Raw genomic sequence first — 16,445 nt, 5'->3', positions numbered from 1 at the left:
TACCAGCAAGGCTCTTTTCAGGTAAACAGTTTATCGTTCATAGTCGTGCATGTTGACTTGGACTTGGCTACAAAAGATTTGCAAACAGCATCAGTGACTGATGATCATACATCTCATGACTTAACAGCTGAAGTCTAAATAACCCCCCATCACTGCCATAATGCTGCGTCATGATGCGATGAGTCCTGTGAACACCAGAGGGCAGTCAAAGACCTGAAGGAGGGACCCTCCGCCTCTGCAACAGCAAAACAGCGCTTCATGGATCACGGTGTTCTAGCTTCATCCCTTCCTTTATCTAGTATTATACAGTGAATATAATTATTTTCCTACTTGCCAACATTTTAATATCAAACAACTGTTTTGTTTTGTTTTTTGAAAAAAAAATGGAGCTTGTGTAAAGTGGGATTTAGCTGGTGAGGAATAACCTGTAGATAAGTCACATGACTCTGATATTGATTACTTTTCGTTGATTTGCAGATGTTTTACAAGCTGATATCCAACAAATGCACAATATAAAGTAGAATTCAGTGATTGAATCTAGTGTGCATCATCACCTTTATTAGAAATCGATGTCTGCTACCCTTCCTACAGCCTTACATGAATACCACAGCCTCTTCTGCACTAGTCCAATACAGTGAATCAGTGTATTCTTTATTACACTACCGCAAACCAACCAATGTAGCCTAGTATCTTCATTAAACCTTTGACTAACACAAAATTATTATTCAAGTACAGTTTATTTTGCAGGATATTTCACAAAAACAGCAAAATACCAAGTACGGATCCAATGTGTGATTTAAAAGCTAAACTTTTGAAAATAATCTCACATTTCTTCTCCTGTGCGTTTCACTGCATGTCACTCCAACTTTACATGTGCACCGCGAACGCATCACAGGGACGAGAAGAAAAAAGGATGTGTTGAGGGTGTAGCGGGTCGTGGGACGTTTTTGTTTTTATTACTGAGCAAGTATATCTCCATGTTTTCACTGGAAGCAACACCAGGCAGCAGCACACGGAAAATTACCTTAACCTGCCTCAGATTTAATGACTGAAGGTGCTGAAGGTTCCGGATCATTTCAAACCCTGGTTGTGATATCAATGTCACTCAGAATCACTGCACTGCTGAATCGGCATGTCTGAGTGAAACAGAAAGAGGAGGAGGAGGAGGAAGAGCGGGGCTGTTGTGACTCATTCAGGTGAAGATGACAAAGCAATTTCTCTCCAATCACAACCACAGAAATAGCTGTAGATGCTCTCTTTGTCTTTCTTAATGCATTCTGATTCAGCTCAAGTGGTAAAAATAAAAAAATCTGAGCTGATGGCAAAGCATTAATATAAACAGCAATACTATAAGTAAAAAGAATAGAAAAACATATAAATAAAGTATCAACTGAGAACATTTTGCTAAGAAATTAAAAACAAAGGAAGCAAATGTTTGGGACAAGCTCTGTGATGCAACTGCAGATTACATTGCAAAATTTAAGGATGCATATGATCTGACAAGAGGATCTGTCGGTTATGTAACCAGCGCATGGAGCCTCAGCATCTACAAAGGTGTGCCCAGAGCAAAGCGTGCCAATCAAAATATGCAAACAGATAGCCAGATAGCCAGAGGCTGAGCTGAGCATGAGAGAGAGTCACCAGAAGAAAAGATGGACGAGAGTGGAGGGATGACTAAAGGGGCGGGGTTGCAGCATGACTTGAAAATGCTGCAGCATCCGGCTGCCTCTCCTCCTCCTCTCCCCATCTTTTTACATATTGGCTGTATCCGCCCTCCTGTTTCTCTCAGTCTGAGTGCTGTAGCCCTGCTGTGTGTTCCTCTCAGCCCTCTGTTGGAGCACCAAAGGGAGGAGGAGCCACCAGGAAACAGGCACTTACACATACTCACCCAGCCACACGCTCTGACATCTCACAGCATCACTTCTGCACGCTCACTGTAAGCACCAGCCAGCCAACCAGCCAGGCCCATTTGGAGCAGGGGAGCCCAACTGTTTCATCGCCCAACATGGATGTACTGATGAAGGGGTTCTCCATGGCCAAGGAGGGGGTGGTGGCCGCCGCAGAGAAGACCAAAGCTGGCATGGAGGAAGCAGCAGCTAAGACCAAGGAGGGGGTAATGTATGTAGGTATGTAATATATCATGCAGCAAAAAGAGTTTGGAGGGTTGTGGGGGGGAGGTGCACTCATTTTTTGGTCTATATGTGGAATTACTTCATGTACTTTTTGCATCATATGATTTGGGATCCATGTCTGAGACTTGTGAGAGGAACAGAGAGAGGAGGAGGAGGAAAAAGAGAAGAGAAGGCAGGAAGGAGGGGATGGAGTGAGTGCTGGTGGGATACTGCTGCAGGACTGGTGCAGGGTCCAGAGGGTGGACAGTGAGAAACAGCGAGGAAAAGACAGTGAGGGTTACAGCTTTGCAGCAGGACAGTGATCAGTGGATGTTTGGGGGGAAAGCAAAAGAAAAGCAAAAGAGAAGAGCAAAAGGAGGGAAAGGAGGTCACTGCAGAGCTCTGTGACGCCGCTTCCTCGGGCTTTCATCACCTGACCAGCGTGACTATATTAAATCACTGGTCTGTGAAGCAGTTTGGATGGGGATGTCCAGTGATGGACTGGTTTCCAGAGTGTCAATTTATCTGATTTTTTTTAAATTAAATTTACAGAATAGAGCTGACTTACATTCATAATTAAAAGAAAAAAATATATTTAGAAAAGTGTTATAAAAAGCATTTAAACACTTAAAAAGAATCATTTCACAGCAAGACGCAAGATGATGTAAGTGTAAGAGGAAATACAATTTTAAATGCCCAAGAAAAATGATTCATTTATATTTTACCTCGGGTGCTTTGCACAGATGCTGTTGTTTCCTGCACTTTAATTATAGCTCAAGCTGCCACTGCGTCACGTTTCAAGGTTATCCCAAGCAGCAGGCTTTCACACCACCTGGGACAGGCCAGAGGGGGTGCAAAAGTAAGGAGGGTGGGTGAGGAACGATCAGAGTGGAGGGCTCCATCGTTGTCTGCTGTCTATCCTGTCAGTGCTCTGTCTGACCGTCATGCAGCAACTACAAAATTTTAATCATAATGATGAAAAAAAGGGGGAAGTCAACGGCACAAGCTGGAGAGGGAGGGGTGAGTTAGGGCAAGGATCATTTGAGCACTGCAGCAATTTGCTCTCTCTCTCTATCACAACCCCTCCACCCCCACCCTCCTTCTCCCGCACGCTCTACCCTCATCGGTTTGTGCTGGACGCAAAAACATTTGTGTGCTTGTGTTAGTTTGTGGTGTCACAGCAGCAGGATTGGCCTCCCAGTGAGTGCTCCTTCCTTCCACCCCCCACAGCTCACAAAACACCCACCCCAGGGAGACATGGAAGAACGGAGGGATGCAGGAAAGAGAGACAGAGAGAGAAAAGAGGGGGTAAAAAAATGAAGGGAGGGGTGTTATGTCACCAAAAGCTTTGAGCTTGTAGTCTCGTGGCTCATGGAGGAGAAAGACAGGTGACACATTGGGACAGAGGGCTGAGACTTGCTGGGTAAAGAAACCCTGGATCTTCCAGGAAGTAGACAGTGGTCACAAGCTCAAGGAAGCAAGAGAAAGGGGGTAAAGGTGAAGCAAGAGACAGAGAGGGAACAACGCAGATCACAGGGGGAGGATCAGAAGGGGGAGAGGGGATGTGATCAGTGAAGAGTGTCAATGGTTTCACTGTATCCACCTGCAGCAGAGTGCCTACGTCAGCATGTGGCTGTCAGTACACAGTATCAAGGTTTGCACGCCTGCTTTCCACCACATGGGCCAGACCTGGACAAACACAGCAACATGCTCAGTGATTTATTAATTTATTTTTAAAAGCTTCTGCCGCAAAACAGCTCCAAAACTTAAGTTTTAACTTTTAATTAAGAGATTTAACTTCATGTGATTTTATCAATCCCTTTATTTTTGCTTTTAAGATTTAATTCGGTGTTTTGGTAATCACTGATGGTTTCATTACAATCTTTTGTTTAAAGAGATTCATGAAAAATCCAAAATACACAATCTAAAAATTCTAGGTGTTTATTTTTGCAATAATATGAAAATATACCAACATATATAGCAATTATTTTAGAAAGAAATCAATTAGCATGATTTTTTTTTCTGCCCTGTAAATTTAACACGATGTATTTGCAATACGGAATATGAATTTCCTTTTTCATTTGTATGTATATGGTAATACAGCGTGTTGTTGATTATATATAGGTGTGTAAAATTGCATCTTTCTTTAGCTGAGAGCACATAAGGATTCACAGTTAACAGGATTTTTCACCACATCAGGATTGCTGAAGCGCAAATCCTCCTCTGGAAAAAAATCTGTATTTCTCTGTGTTTAACGCATCATTTCATAATGGGTAAAAATGCATTCAAACGCTCTAATCCATGCCGTCTTTGTGTACTCAGGCATGCCTCCAATCAGGATTATAATTTATTACAAGGATTATTTCAACAATTGCGTTTTTGTTCTTATTCTTGTCATTTGATCAGCTGTGTCCTGTGCATCACCTTCAGCTGGAATCGGCGTTATTACAAAAAGATGTTTATGAGTTACTCGATAAATCATAAAGCAAAGTTTCCTCAGAAGTCATGTATTCTTTCACAGGCATGGCTTGTTTGGTGACAGGCAGATCAGCTCTTCAGCTGAAATAGTCACGGCGTGCAGTGACACTTGGGAGGGGGGCTCCCCCTGTTGACTGAGAAAGAAGCTGTGTCACTGCAGCCTGCGATGAGCTGTACTGCAGTACTGCTCAGTACCCCGCACGTGGCTCATGTACCACGGGGAACGTGCTGAAAGATGGAGGGAAGCAGAAGGTAGCAAGGCTGACTGGATGTGGGACACTGTAAATGGCAGCAGCTGCATCTATGTGACTATAAAAAAGAGTGCAGTCAGTTTACTCATCTGCAGATGTAGCCTTCCTTTCCTCCATTAGTTCCTTTTTACCTTCCTCTCACTCTTTCTACTGTTCTTATCTTTTAGCTCGGATACTTCCCTCCTGTCATCCCTAACGTTGGCAGATTACATAACCACAATTTAATCTGCTGGGATCATACTGTAATGAGCACAGGGCTGGAAAGCAGGAAGGCACACACAGAGACGTGCGGCTGTTGCAGCCCATTCACAGGATGACTTCCAATTAAATAAAATGTTTCCAAGTGAAAGGAGCTTTTTTAGAGCTAGTGGTAAAGATAACAGGATCTTTAAACAGTCCAGACTTTATTAAAAAAATTTAAGAAGGCAAAACCCTTTGAGGACGCAGGAAAGCGCACAACATACCAGTCAGACTGACAAAACTGTGAGCAAAAGTAGGTCTGTGAATGTATTTTTAGAAACAGTAATGGATCACGCTGAGCTGAGACTCTTGGGAATGTTATGTCAGAGTTTAAAGGGGCAACAGCAGCTGAGAAATGTCCAAAAATACATAAGCAATATCTGCCGTCAACATTTTATGATATTTCTCTGACAACATTTAATGCACTGGTGTATTAAATGTGCTACTATTAGGCTATTAATAATGTAACTCTCATTGCTCTTATTCCTACATTATTCATTAATAACAAATCTATTATATAGTTTATGTTTCATTTGACTGTTTTACTTACTGAGGAAAGAAACCATAGACAGGACAAACAGGGCGTGTGAAATGTGTCTCTTTATTTTACAGGAAACATGCATGAGTCATGTACATGAATATGAGTCTGTTTTTCCTTTTTGGTCTGCAGGGAGTAAGACAAAGGAGGGAGTGGTGTCATCAGTAAACACAGGTAAGAAAAGCTGCATGTTTGAGCCACTATTAAGATCATATAAATATAGAAACAGAAACCTCTGAGGGGAGAATGCAGAGGTTTGTTGTCTGAATATGAAGTGATTGCTGTCCCGAAGAGTTCGTTATGATCCCTTCTCTTATTACAAAAACAACATCCGAATATATTCATACTTCAGCACTGAATTCATGGCTACACCTTTAAGCACTGTGCTGAAACACTCTGGTTCTTAGAACAAGGAGCTCTTAGTCACACTTGAATGGTATAAAGTCCCAGATGGCTACAAGGGTATGTTTTGTAACATAGGTAGGTGGGATGGTTAACCGTCAGTTAATCTTCATTGTTGAAGTTTTTTTCTCTAGTAAAATCGAAAAAAATAAAAAATACATAAATAAAGTTTGAAAATATTTCTGATAAAGCACAGATGCCACCTACTGTATGTGTCACTCAATTTGATTTTGCAACTAGCAGGTGCAGATGTTGATGATGATGATGATGATGATGATAACCTTTTATTTTGAACAGATAAAGGCTTAAATGCTCTGTAGATGCTGATCTGATTTCTCAAATTACTTCTTTTTTGTATCTAGAAATTTAAGATATGAAAAGCATAAATATTGAATTTTGGTATAAATCAAATAAGAGCAGTATGTACAAATAAACTGTTCATTGGATACACGTTTAGAGGTACAATCATCAGAAATGTGTTTAAATACCAGGTGTCCTCTTCCAGGTGACCCAAATGTGGTTCATTGCTTATTACTAAAATAATACTATGGCCAAGTAGAAATAAGAAAAATCCTGATTTTATTCGAATCCATACAGATAATAACAGAGCTGCATAAAGCTTTAACTGTCATATAGAAAAAGTAAATAAGATGTTTACCGAAGGATTTTAATGTTTAGTGCTGTTACTTTTAATATTACTTTAAATAATGACATTACAGTTGTGCTAAAGGATCTGGAGACTTCACTTTGTCCTCCACTGAGCAGGCTGATGTTGTTTGCTCTGGACCCTCTTATACAGCGTCATTTGTGTGTGAAAGACAAACTTCAGGTTTCAAGATGTTTTTAAACTTTGCTTTTTATAAAGAAAATAAAAGTGAATAACACTATCTTTCTGGTTTAGCAAATTATATATGTGAAAAGGCTCTTCTGTGATGAGGCCAATGTATCAACTTAGTTTCAGGGGTGTCTCCATAGGGGGGGCCATGAGGTGGCACTGCCCAAGCCTACTCCACACTAAAGTTAGGGTCACTGTGGTAGACTACTGTTCATGCCCAACACTCTTAGATGAAAGCATCAATAGGATTATAGCATAAATAGTACTGGAAAATACATTCACATCACTCAAGTGACGTACAAGCTTATCCTTTAAGTACTTCTTTGTTATGATACCATCTACTTCTACTCTGCAGTACTTGAAATAAAAAGCTACGTTATGTGATATAATGTATTTTATTGTATAGCTTACAACACACATTAATGAATCATTAGAGAATAATGAACTATTTTCAAGCAACACTGTAGAATGAGTACTTTTACTTTAGGTACTTTAATTGCTAAAACCTTTGTACTCTTAGGTTACTTTAGCAGGGTTATGAATTTTACTTGAGAAAAAAGGTGTAAATATTTATTTACAGTTCTACTTGGCAGGTAATACACCTGTATGAGGGCAGATGGTTACACACTAATCTGAATATGTTGTCTACACTGCATACCACTTTTCCTGATCAAATGTTCTGATTTCCTGTCCCATCCCCATCTGATCTTTTCAAAGTCCTGGAAAGAGCTTTGCACAGATTTTCACATTGAGGTGAAAATCAGGACTGTTTTCTCACAGTGCAGTTTACACACTAACCCTCTTTCGCTCTCCACGTCTCAGTGGCCAACAGGACCGTGGATCAGGCCAACATTGTCGGAGAAACAGCGGTTGCAGGAGCCAACGAGGTGGCGCAGGCGGGTGTGGAGGGAGTCGAGAACGTTGCTGCATCAACCGGGCTGGTCAACCAGGTTAGTTACCATGGTTACTGTGGGTCGCACCAACACTCTTCATAGGTTTACCTCATTAGCATCTTTGCAGCTCTAGAAGGGAACCAGAGTTCTCATGCAGTAACAATGCTGAAAACTTCATTTTTAAAACGGGATCGGGGGTTGATTGAGCTGAACAAAGTGTCAGCTGCACATTTAAGTTAAATTGTGCCTGAAACTGATCTTTAATGCTAGTTTGAGGTTGAACACTAGATGGAGCCATTTCCCCTGAACTCACATCAAACAACTGCAGGACACCAAAGAAATCCAATTTCTTTACTGCAGCACTCTGTTGAGAAACTTTAATTACATTTATTTGCTCTGAGTAAATTAAGGTCATTGTGGCTCCATCTGCTTGTGAGAGGATTTTTCTGTCTGTCCAGTTTTCCACAGCCTGAAAAAATTGTACATTTTTAAACTTAATATTTACGGATTCAATTATTATTTATGTCATCACTGTGTTGTTTGCTTGTTTTTTAAGCAAAGAAATAATAAAATACATATAACTGTGACACATTTGCAAAAAACTTGTATTACAACTTGTATAAGAAAATTTTGAATTACCACTCTAATGTCATTTGGAGCTCTTGAAACTGATCGTCCTCCTTCTGCTCTTATACGTTGAACTCTCTGTCAGATGTTAGATGTTCTTGCATTTAACATTTGTGTCTTTTCTGCATGTCTTTATTGTCGTGTGTTTTGTGTGCTGTTCTTTTGTTATAATTTTGTGCCAGTGCTTTTTTTTCTTGTGCTTTGTTTTTGTGTGTTACTGTTCTCACATTTTGTTGTTTGTGCTGTTTGTGTCTCATTTTTGTTTCCCTGATAGGAGGAGCCTGTATACGAGGTGCCAGTTGGACAGAACATTTTGGGGTCATAGGTCATAAAGAAATCGGGAGGGTTAGGAAAGCGGGGGGGGGGGGATACTGTGCATGATGCTAACAGTCTGTTAGGTGTACACAATCTGTAGAAACCCTTTTGTATTGGATTGCGTGAACATTAGTTAATAGTGTACAACAAACTCAGTGAGCTTCAGGAGGAAAGGGAAGGAACAGAAGCTTCTGTAAGGCTTCCTGAATTTATTCCTGCATCATTTGGGGCTTTGGATTAAACCCTTCATGCTTCCAGGAAAAATCCAAGTTGTAATACAACATAAAAAATAACTTTGTGACTTCTTCCTCTGAATATTTGAGACATTTTCCTCTCATGCTCACTAAGTTGCGTACTTTAGGCTCCAGTGATACTAAAATTCATTTCTAACCGTGTAGCTTGTCTATGCAACATTAAGCCACATCTATAGAACATCAGACAAGGCAGTGAATATTCTTATGGCATGCTCTGAACTGCTTCCCTGTAAGGCCTGTGCATCAGAAGCCTGTAGGCAAAAGTGTTCCTCTGACATCTTAGAAAGCTATAATTAATTAACTGACTCTCCCTTTCCTGAAAAATCTTGCGCATGATGATAAGAGCTCTTTCAATGGCACTGCATGCTTTTTGGAAATATTGTAACTGCTTTATTGAATTAGAGGTGCCATCAGTTCATTCTTTGATCCTTGCTGAAATATTCACGCCACCTCTCTCGTGTTTATAATCCATCCACATTAACGTCTTCTCCTCCCACAGGGAGAATATGGAGGAATGCAGCAGGGCGGGGAAGGAGGAGAGGTAAGATGAAACAATTTCTTTTATTTCATGTATTTTATTAAAAACACATACATTAAAAGCGGTCACATACACCTTTGTTATACAGAGGACTTTCTTTCCAGTTTCCAGTTTCCATGATCCCGGTGAGACTCAACATATCTTCGTTTTTTTCCAACATGATGTTAGTTTTATCCCAGTTAGAGTCAAACAGACAATAAAGCACTGTATGCTTGAAGGTGGGCATTCATTGTGATTTACAAGTTGCTAATAACTAACAGTGTCCCTGCATTTCTCAGCCTGATCATCTCCTCTCTTCTCACATTTACTTTCAAAACACAAAGAGTAATGGCCGAATTTGGATAATTTCATATTGGTCACATTGATCTTTTATATACAGTCTATGATTCTTCTAGTGGTAACTAATGTGGAGCTGCTAGTGTTGAGAAGAGATGAGCTATAGAAGTTAGACAAAGCAGATTTCAGGCTTCTAGATTTCAAAACAAAACTGTACAACTTACAGATTAATTAGTTTATACAGGTTTTTACTGTACACATCTCCAGGCTTTAAGACACATACAATTATTTTAAAATGTATTTTCAGTTCTTAAAATGCATGGATAGGCAGATCAGTTGGAATCCATTCTCATTTTAAATACACTAGAGTAAGTTTCAGTATCACGTTGCATATCCTATACTATCAAGGATCAAGCTGCTACTGTGCGTCAGTTTAGTAATTTAGTAAAGATCAAACATCCAAGCAAAATGCATTTGTAAATTGAGTAAAACCATAATTTAGACAATAATAAAATCTAACCTAAAGAATCTGTGTACCAGTCTCCAGAATCCAAGGCCTAAATAAACACAAACCGGATTAGCAGAAAAAGAGAAGCACGCAAGTTTATAATGACAGCAAAACACTGAAACCAGGTGGGACATCTTAAAAGGAAGTTGTTTGGTGTTGCTGTGAACAAATCAGCGATTGCACAGATATGATGAGGATTTCTGGCTGCCTTTTTAAAGTAAGAGGTCACAAGCAGAAAAATGCTTGAAGCCGCTGGTTTCATGTTGAACTATGAATGCAAAACTCTAAATCGAATCATCTAAAATATGATTGTATGGAAATTTTAAGTAGCAAAAAGAGGAATACTGCTTTATGATCTTTAACATATGCTTGATGTTTTTTACTGTTATACATATAAAAAATGTCTTCCACTGTTGATATTTGTGTTTTTATGTTTTTCTTCTTTCCTCCCTTCCAGGGATACTAGTCATCTTCAGGCCCTCCCGTGCTCTCCACCTGCCCCTCGCCTCCCCCTTTGCCTCGCTGTACCAGACTCCAGATCTTCAACAATATTTTTTTGTGACTTTACGGAACCAAAATCAACTAATACAGACTCTTCCGGATGCTGCACAACCGCCCCTCTCTCCCCGCTCAGTCTCGTCACTCCCCGGTGCCTCCCCCTGTGGTCCTCACCGCCATCTTTCCTCCCCTCTAATTTAAAGCAGCCTGAAGCTTTCGTACCCCCGCCTCATCTGTGTGTTAGTGGTGTCCTGATATGATCCTGGTGTTGTTGCTCTGCCACATGAACCCATAGTAAAATCTCACACGCAAACACACAAAAAAGAAACACACCAACATTCGGCACACACATGAAACACTCACATACAGTACATGCCGTTACGGCACTGACTCGCACTTTGGGCGAATGAGTCACAGTTGGGGGAAATACGATTCTGGGTGCGAACAATAACACAGTGTGCGACTGAGGCAAGACATGAGAGGGTGGATGAGCTGCAGTCAGTGCGTCTGTGTACCAGTGTTAGCTCGTGTATGTGTGTGCATGTGTAGCTGCTGCTGTATAGAACAAATCTCCAGAGGCTTGTGCAGGAAAATGTGCTTTGATGATGTTGAAGTTACATGTGAAGTAGTTAGAGTAGACTGCATGAACAGATGTGTAGAATGACTCGTAACGTGTTGTTAAATCTAGAGTAGCAGCTGTTCTGTGTTGCTTTGAATGGCTTAGTGTGTGTTTCTACTCAGTGTTTAGGGTTAATACAGTGGAAGCAATAGACAATATTCATCTGTCAGAGCAGCAGCTTGAAATGTGTTCATGTGATGCATGAGAAAGCAAAGGCAACATTTTAAAAGAAACTCCTATAACATTTAAATATTTGAGGTGTGAGAAAGCAGACTTAATGAGAAGAAAGCTCTTATTACTTTGAACTACTTAAGTTAAGGATTTAGGTTTAATCAGATTTGACTGAGAGGGAAGTTTCCCCGCAAAAATAAAAGTAATAATAATAATTTTAGTTTAAAATTCGAGAATGTCCTTTTTCCAAAGCAGTTCAGACCTCAGCAACATCCATTGTAACAATGACTTCATATGTGAACAACTTTTAGCACTAAAGAAGCTGACTGGCATTGTTTCAGAAACACAGAACTGTATTTAAAATTGATTGATCTGCAGAAAATTCAGCAACTTCGAAAGAAAGCTACATACAGAGAAAAAAATAACTAGAATTGTTACCTTGCGGTTATATTTATCCCTCACTTATAGTGTTTCACTACAACTAAAAAAGAGCTTTTGTCAAGTATCACACCTTCATTATTTAATTCTGCTTCACATTTGTGTAAAACTTTGATAGAAGTTATTTAATTAGTAGTTATTAAATGAGTTATTTAGTTAATGCCAGAAACAAGTTTTGTATGGTGATTGTGAATTTTACCTTTGACTCTTAAATGAGCTGCAGTTCTTCCTTGACTTAAAGTGAATGATTGTGCCAAATTAAAAGAAATTTCCTCCAGGTAGTCCCGAGTTGGAAGACATCACAAAAGCCTGACACGTGACTTCTTCAAGAGTAATTCTCATAAAGAAATCTGTGCTGGATAGTGTGAAAAATGTTCAAAATAACTATTCAAGGAGAAAATAAGATCACTTTCTGCTATTGTGTAGCTGCTTTTTAGTCTCTGTAACACTGTTTGGCAAACCATCGAGAGAAACAAGCAGATGGGACATTTGTCAGTTGTTTGTATTGCAGTTGAAAATATTCTTATTCTTATTAATTCATCTTTAAAAGAGCATAATGAAGGTTTGGGTTTAAAAATTAGACCAGCTTTATGTGTAGTTCTGTGCACAGCTTGAATTCTGGGATATGTAGTAGCTTTTAGGATGGTTTTTATTTCACACAATCTAAATCTGACTGTTGTGAAGCTCCCACCCCTCAACTGTCTCAACCAATCAGATCGTTTCTTTCTGCTGTCACTCAGTGTTCTGACACGTTTCACAGCTTGCTTGCCCTGCAAAACTGTGTGTCTACATGTACTGTATGTGAGAGTGGACGTGTGTGTTTGCTAACACAGAACGGATTCAGCCAGCAAAATGTGTGTGTGTGTTTGTGTCTGGACCTGGTTTGTGTGTTCTTACTTTGAGGCCAATGGAAACTGATGACTGCATGTTGCCTTATCAAGTAATTTCACATTCCCACACACACGTGTACATCACAGTACACACTAAAAAACACACACAACCACGAATCCCTCCACAAATACACAAACACGGTTCACACACCAAGTTTAAGTTGGCATCAAAGCAGACTCGCTGATTTTTTTAAACAGTACCAATGAAATTAAAAAGGTTTTGTTGAAATCCAGCTACAGTGTCAAGTTTTGTTTGAAGAATTTAAAAAGTTTTATTAATTTTGATCTTGCAGTCGAGGCCACGGGAATTTTTCTGTTCAATTCAATTTTATTTACATAGCGTTGACTCATAATAACAGTTGCCTCAAGTTGCTTTATATTTGCCAGAATCCTTCAGTTAAACAGACAAAACAGAAAAAGCCCAACAGTCAGATGCTCTGCTATGAGCAACGGTTTGGCATAGAAAATCAAATTAAATTCAAATTCAAATTCAAATTTTATTTGTCACATACACAGTCATACACCGTACGATATGCAGTGAAATGCTTAGACAACTGCTCTTCAGGAAGCGGAATCGAAGAAAAGAAAAACGCCCTTTTAAAAGAAAGAAACTTCTAGTAGAATCAGGCTGAGAGAGAGAGAGACAGCCATCTGCTGCTGGTTGAGGTTAGAGGAGGAAGACAGGATAAAAACATGCTGTGGAAGAGAAATGTGTAAAGGTGAGTGAAGAAGAAACACTCAGTGCATCATGGGAAGCCCCTGGGCCACCTGAGTGAGGATTTGGGGCCACCTGATCCAAACTAGAAGCTGCTCTGCTCCAAGAGTTGCTCTGCCTCCCATTTTACATTTAAATACTATAGGGACAAAACACACAGTCTGAGAGAGAAGTGGGATGATACAGTGCTATGAAGTCTTTAAAATAAGATGGGACCTAATTATACAAGACCTTGTGTGTGACAAGAAGGATTTTAAATCCAATTCTGTATTTAACAGGGACAATGAAGCCAGTGTGGGCAAAGTATGCTCTTTTTTTAGTCCTCATCAGAACCCTTGGATCAAATAAAGATTTTTTTATGGAGTTTTTAGGACATCCTGATAATAATGGAATACATAAGTCCAGCCCTAGAAGTGTTAAATGCATGAACTGACTCTTGTGTAGAGCTTTTCTCATCCTGGTAACCATCCAAAGCATTTTATCCTACAGCCACATTCACTTAATTCCACATTCCTGTGAAGGGACACTGCTAAGCACTGCACCAACATGCCACCCTTATTCACATCATTGAATAGAACCTAACAATGAGTGTGCACCTAATGAACACCATGGGCAAGCAATAAACTCCAAGTTGCTCTCTGATATATTGTAGAGAGAATGTGTGTGAATTTTAGATAGAAAGCGCTTATGCATTGAAAAAAAAGTGATTATGTGAATCAGGGTAGATGAGGCACGATGTACAAAGGGTTTTAAGTACTAAAGTACAGCAGAATAAGTCTATCTAGCAGCAGTGCTCACACTGCCTGGTTGCTTTTATTGATTCAAAACGACTCCATGTCTCTTCCTTTGCTCAGGAGACCCAAACGAAGAAAAGAGCACCACATCCCGGCAGTAAATACTTTGATGTGTCATAAAAACAGAATGCTAACATGATTGGTCCAAACAGTTGAGGATGGTGGTTTAAACTTCCTTTTTGGCTCTTCAGTCCATCCCTCAGGTCATCTTACACCCTGTACAGCGCAAACATCTCAATGTAATATGAAGAAAACTCCTCCCACTTCACCATGGCAACCTCCTCTAGTATTAAACATGCTACAGCTAGCAGGCAAAAAATACTCAATAAACTTTAATGTGTGTGTGTGTGTTTGGTTAAACTGTATGAAGGTGAAGATTAACTTGTTTTACAGAAACACATTTCTTTGTATTTATTTGCAGTCCCTGGTGAACACTGATTCTGCTCTATGATTGGCTGTTTGTAAAAATTAAATAAATAAAAAAAAGGGAGAAAGTATAAAAGGGGAAAAGAAGCCGTCAGCAGGTCTTTTCTCTTGGACTACGCTCGAGAAACAGCAAAATCACAGACTCTGCCTGAAGCAGTAGACTGAGTAAGTAACAGATCCTTTTATATGTCTTTAACTCTCCGTTTGTTTATTTTATACTCAGAAACACTTTAATGACATCATAACCTAAAAATAATAGAGGATTAAAAAAAACCTGAATTTGAAAGTTTACCGTGGGAACACCTGAAAACAGTAAATGTGTAACCACGGGCATCATTATGAGGGAAAAGGTAAACAGGGTTGGAAAACAAATTATTAATACTAGCTTTTCAACCAGCAAAATTTTAATTGGAAACAGATTTATTTAGACTTTAAGACACCAGGATGTGCAAGCTCAGGTAATTTACTGTTATTCATTCATGTTTTGTTTGTTTGTTTTGGCAATGGTTTTTATGACTTGCGTGCAGCTTAGATTGAATAACAGAACATATGATATCTGGTACAAATGATTAAGGTTTGCCTTTGCACTCAGGAAGCCGCTGTGGGATCAGTCGACTCTTCTTCAAACCAAGTTAACTGATTCAAAGAAATGGCAGAAAACACAAGAAACACCAGTGGAACTGTGAGCACTGAATACAAGATTTCTGAGGATATGGCGTAAAATAAATGTGCTCATGCAATTTTTATCTTTTCTTTTAGATGACTCCTCAACAATATGACTATCCCAATAAAAGCGCAACAGACCGTGAAAAAAAGAAATTCAGAGAGGAAGAAAGAGCGCGCAGACCTGAACAGCTGTTTGTAAATCAAAGAAAATCGAGAGATGATAAATACCAGTTTTATACTAAAGATCCAGAAAAATGGAGAAACTGGATAAAAGAGGAGTTTGGTGATGAAACTGAAAAAATAATCACTTACAAATATGACACAGACAAAAGCACCATAATGTTACACAGCAATGGAGAATGTGTGATACATGTTTCAAATGAGAAAAGGGGTGAATTTCTCACATGGTTCAGAGAAAAAGTCAAAATTAACGTAAAGCAAGAAGATCAAAAAACAGAAGACCTAAATGAAAAAATGAAAGAGTTGACATTAAAAAAGTAACAACGAAAATACTACAACCTTGCTCATTGGTTGTCATGTGATTGTTGGGGTTTTCTCTGTGTTATTGCAAGGTCTTCACCTTACAATATAAATTGTCCTGAAGCAACTGTTGTCGTGATTTGCCTCTAAAAAGCACCACCCTTCTACAGCTCACATATAATGAAATATTATGTCATCAAACCTTATCTGTAGAGTGTAAATCAGAACTGCTGTTTGTTGTCAAGCATGCTTGCAGTTTTGTGTGTGTGTGTGGGGGGGGGGGGGGGGGGGGGGGGGGTTTCTTTGAATTGACAAGATAATATGTGTAAACATTTGATTTACTGTGCTTGGAAATTTTTACTTTTTGTTTGCTTCACTGCACCTGTTCAAAATAAATTTGGAAATTAAAACGTTTAAAAAAAAACATTTCCTTCTTTTCCTTATTTTCAGTCATACTTGTTATAAGTAATCTGCGAGGGTTA

At 39.3% G+C, this 16,445-nt stretch overlaps 1 protein-coding gene and 1 long non-coding RNA gene across 3 annotated transcripts; both read left to right on the top strand.

The window, feature by feature from the left end:
- Positions 1–1,748: 1,748 nt before the first annotated feature.
- Positions 1,749–13,115, top strand: sncgb (synuclein, gamma b (breast cancer-specific protein 1)). 2 transcript variants are annotated; one of them, XM_085466598.1, is made up of 6 exons: positions 1,749–2,126; positions 5,751–5,792; positions 7,678–7,805; positions 8,650–8,667; positions 9,444–9,485; positions 10,724–13,115. In XM_085466598.1, the coding sequence occupies exons 1-6, from the start codon at positions 2,006–2,008 to the stop codon at positions 10,730–10,732; spliced, it is 360 nt and encodes a 119-aa protein (XP_085322724.1). In that variant the 5' UTR covers positions 1,749–2,005; the 3' UTR covers positions 10,733–13,115. The 2 variants fall into 2 exon arrangements, with proteins under 2 accessions (XP_085322724.1, XP_085322723.1); XM_085466597.1 differs by lacking the exon at positions 8,650–8,667 and having other exon boundaries at positions 1,941–2,126.
- Positions 13,116–14,988: 1,873 nt separating this feature from the next.
- LOC146703398 (uncharacterized) lies at positions 14,989–15,963 on the top strand. The gene is made up of 3 exons (XR_014921994.1): positions 14,989–15,275; positions 15,410–15,499; positions 15,577–15,963. It is a non-coding gene; the product is annotated as an uncharacterized LOC146703398 (long non-coding RNA).
- Positions 15,964–16,445: the final 482 nt, after the last annotated feature.

Source organism: Copadichromis virginalis, linkage group LG8, assembly GCF_057382275.1.
Source record: "Copadichromis virginalis isolate Kocher_CV1m ecotype Utaka linkage group LG8, C_Virginalis_male_GT1.1, whole genome shotgun sequence".
In the NCBI taxonomy this organism is placed as follows: domain Eukaryota; kingdom Metazoa; phylum Chordata; class Actinopteri; order Cichliformes; family Cichlidae; genus Copadichromis; species Copadichromis virginalis.
Note: the sequence above shows the minus strand (reverse complement) of the source record. Positions and strands in the feature narration are given on the sequence as shown.

Excerpts from the sequence above, each read along its gene's own strand:
- sncgb (XM_085466598.1), top strand. The coding sequence starts at position 2,006 with ATGGATGTACTGATGAAGGGGTTCTCCATGGCCAAGGAGGGGGTGGTG. Across the intron at positions 2,127-5,750 it reads GGAGGGGGTAATGTATGTAG|GGAGTAAGACAAAGGAGGGA; the intron begins GTATGTAATATA and ends TTTGGTCTGCAG. Across the intron at positions 5,793-7,677 it reads GGTGTCATCAGTAAACACAG|TGGCCAACAGGACCGTGGAT; the intron begins GTAAGAAAAGCT and ends TCCACGTCTCAG.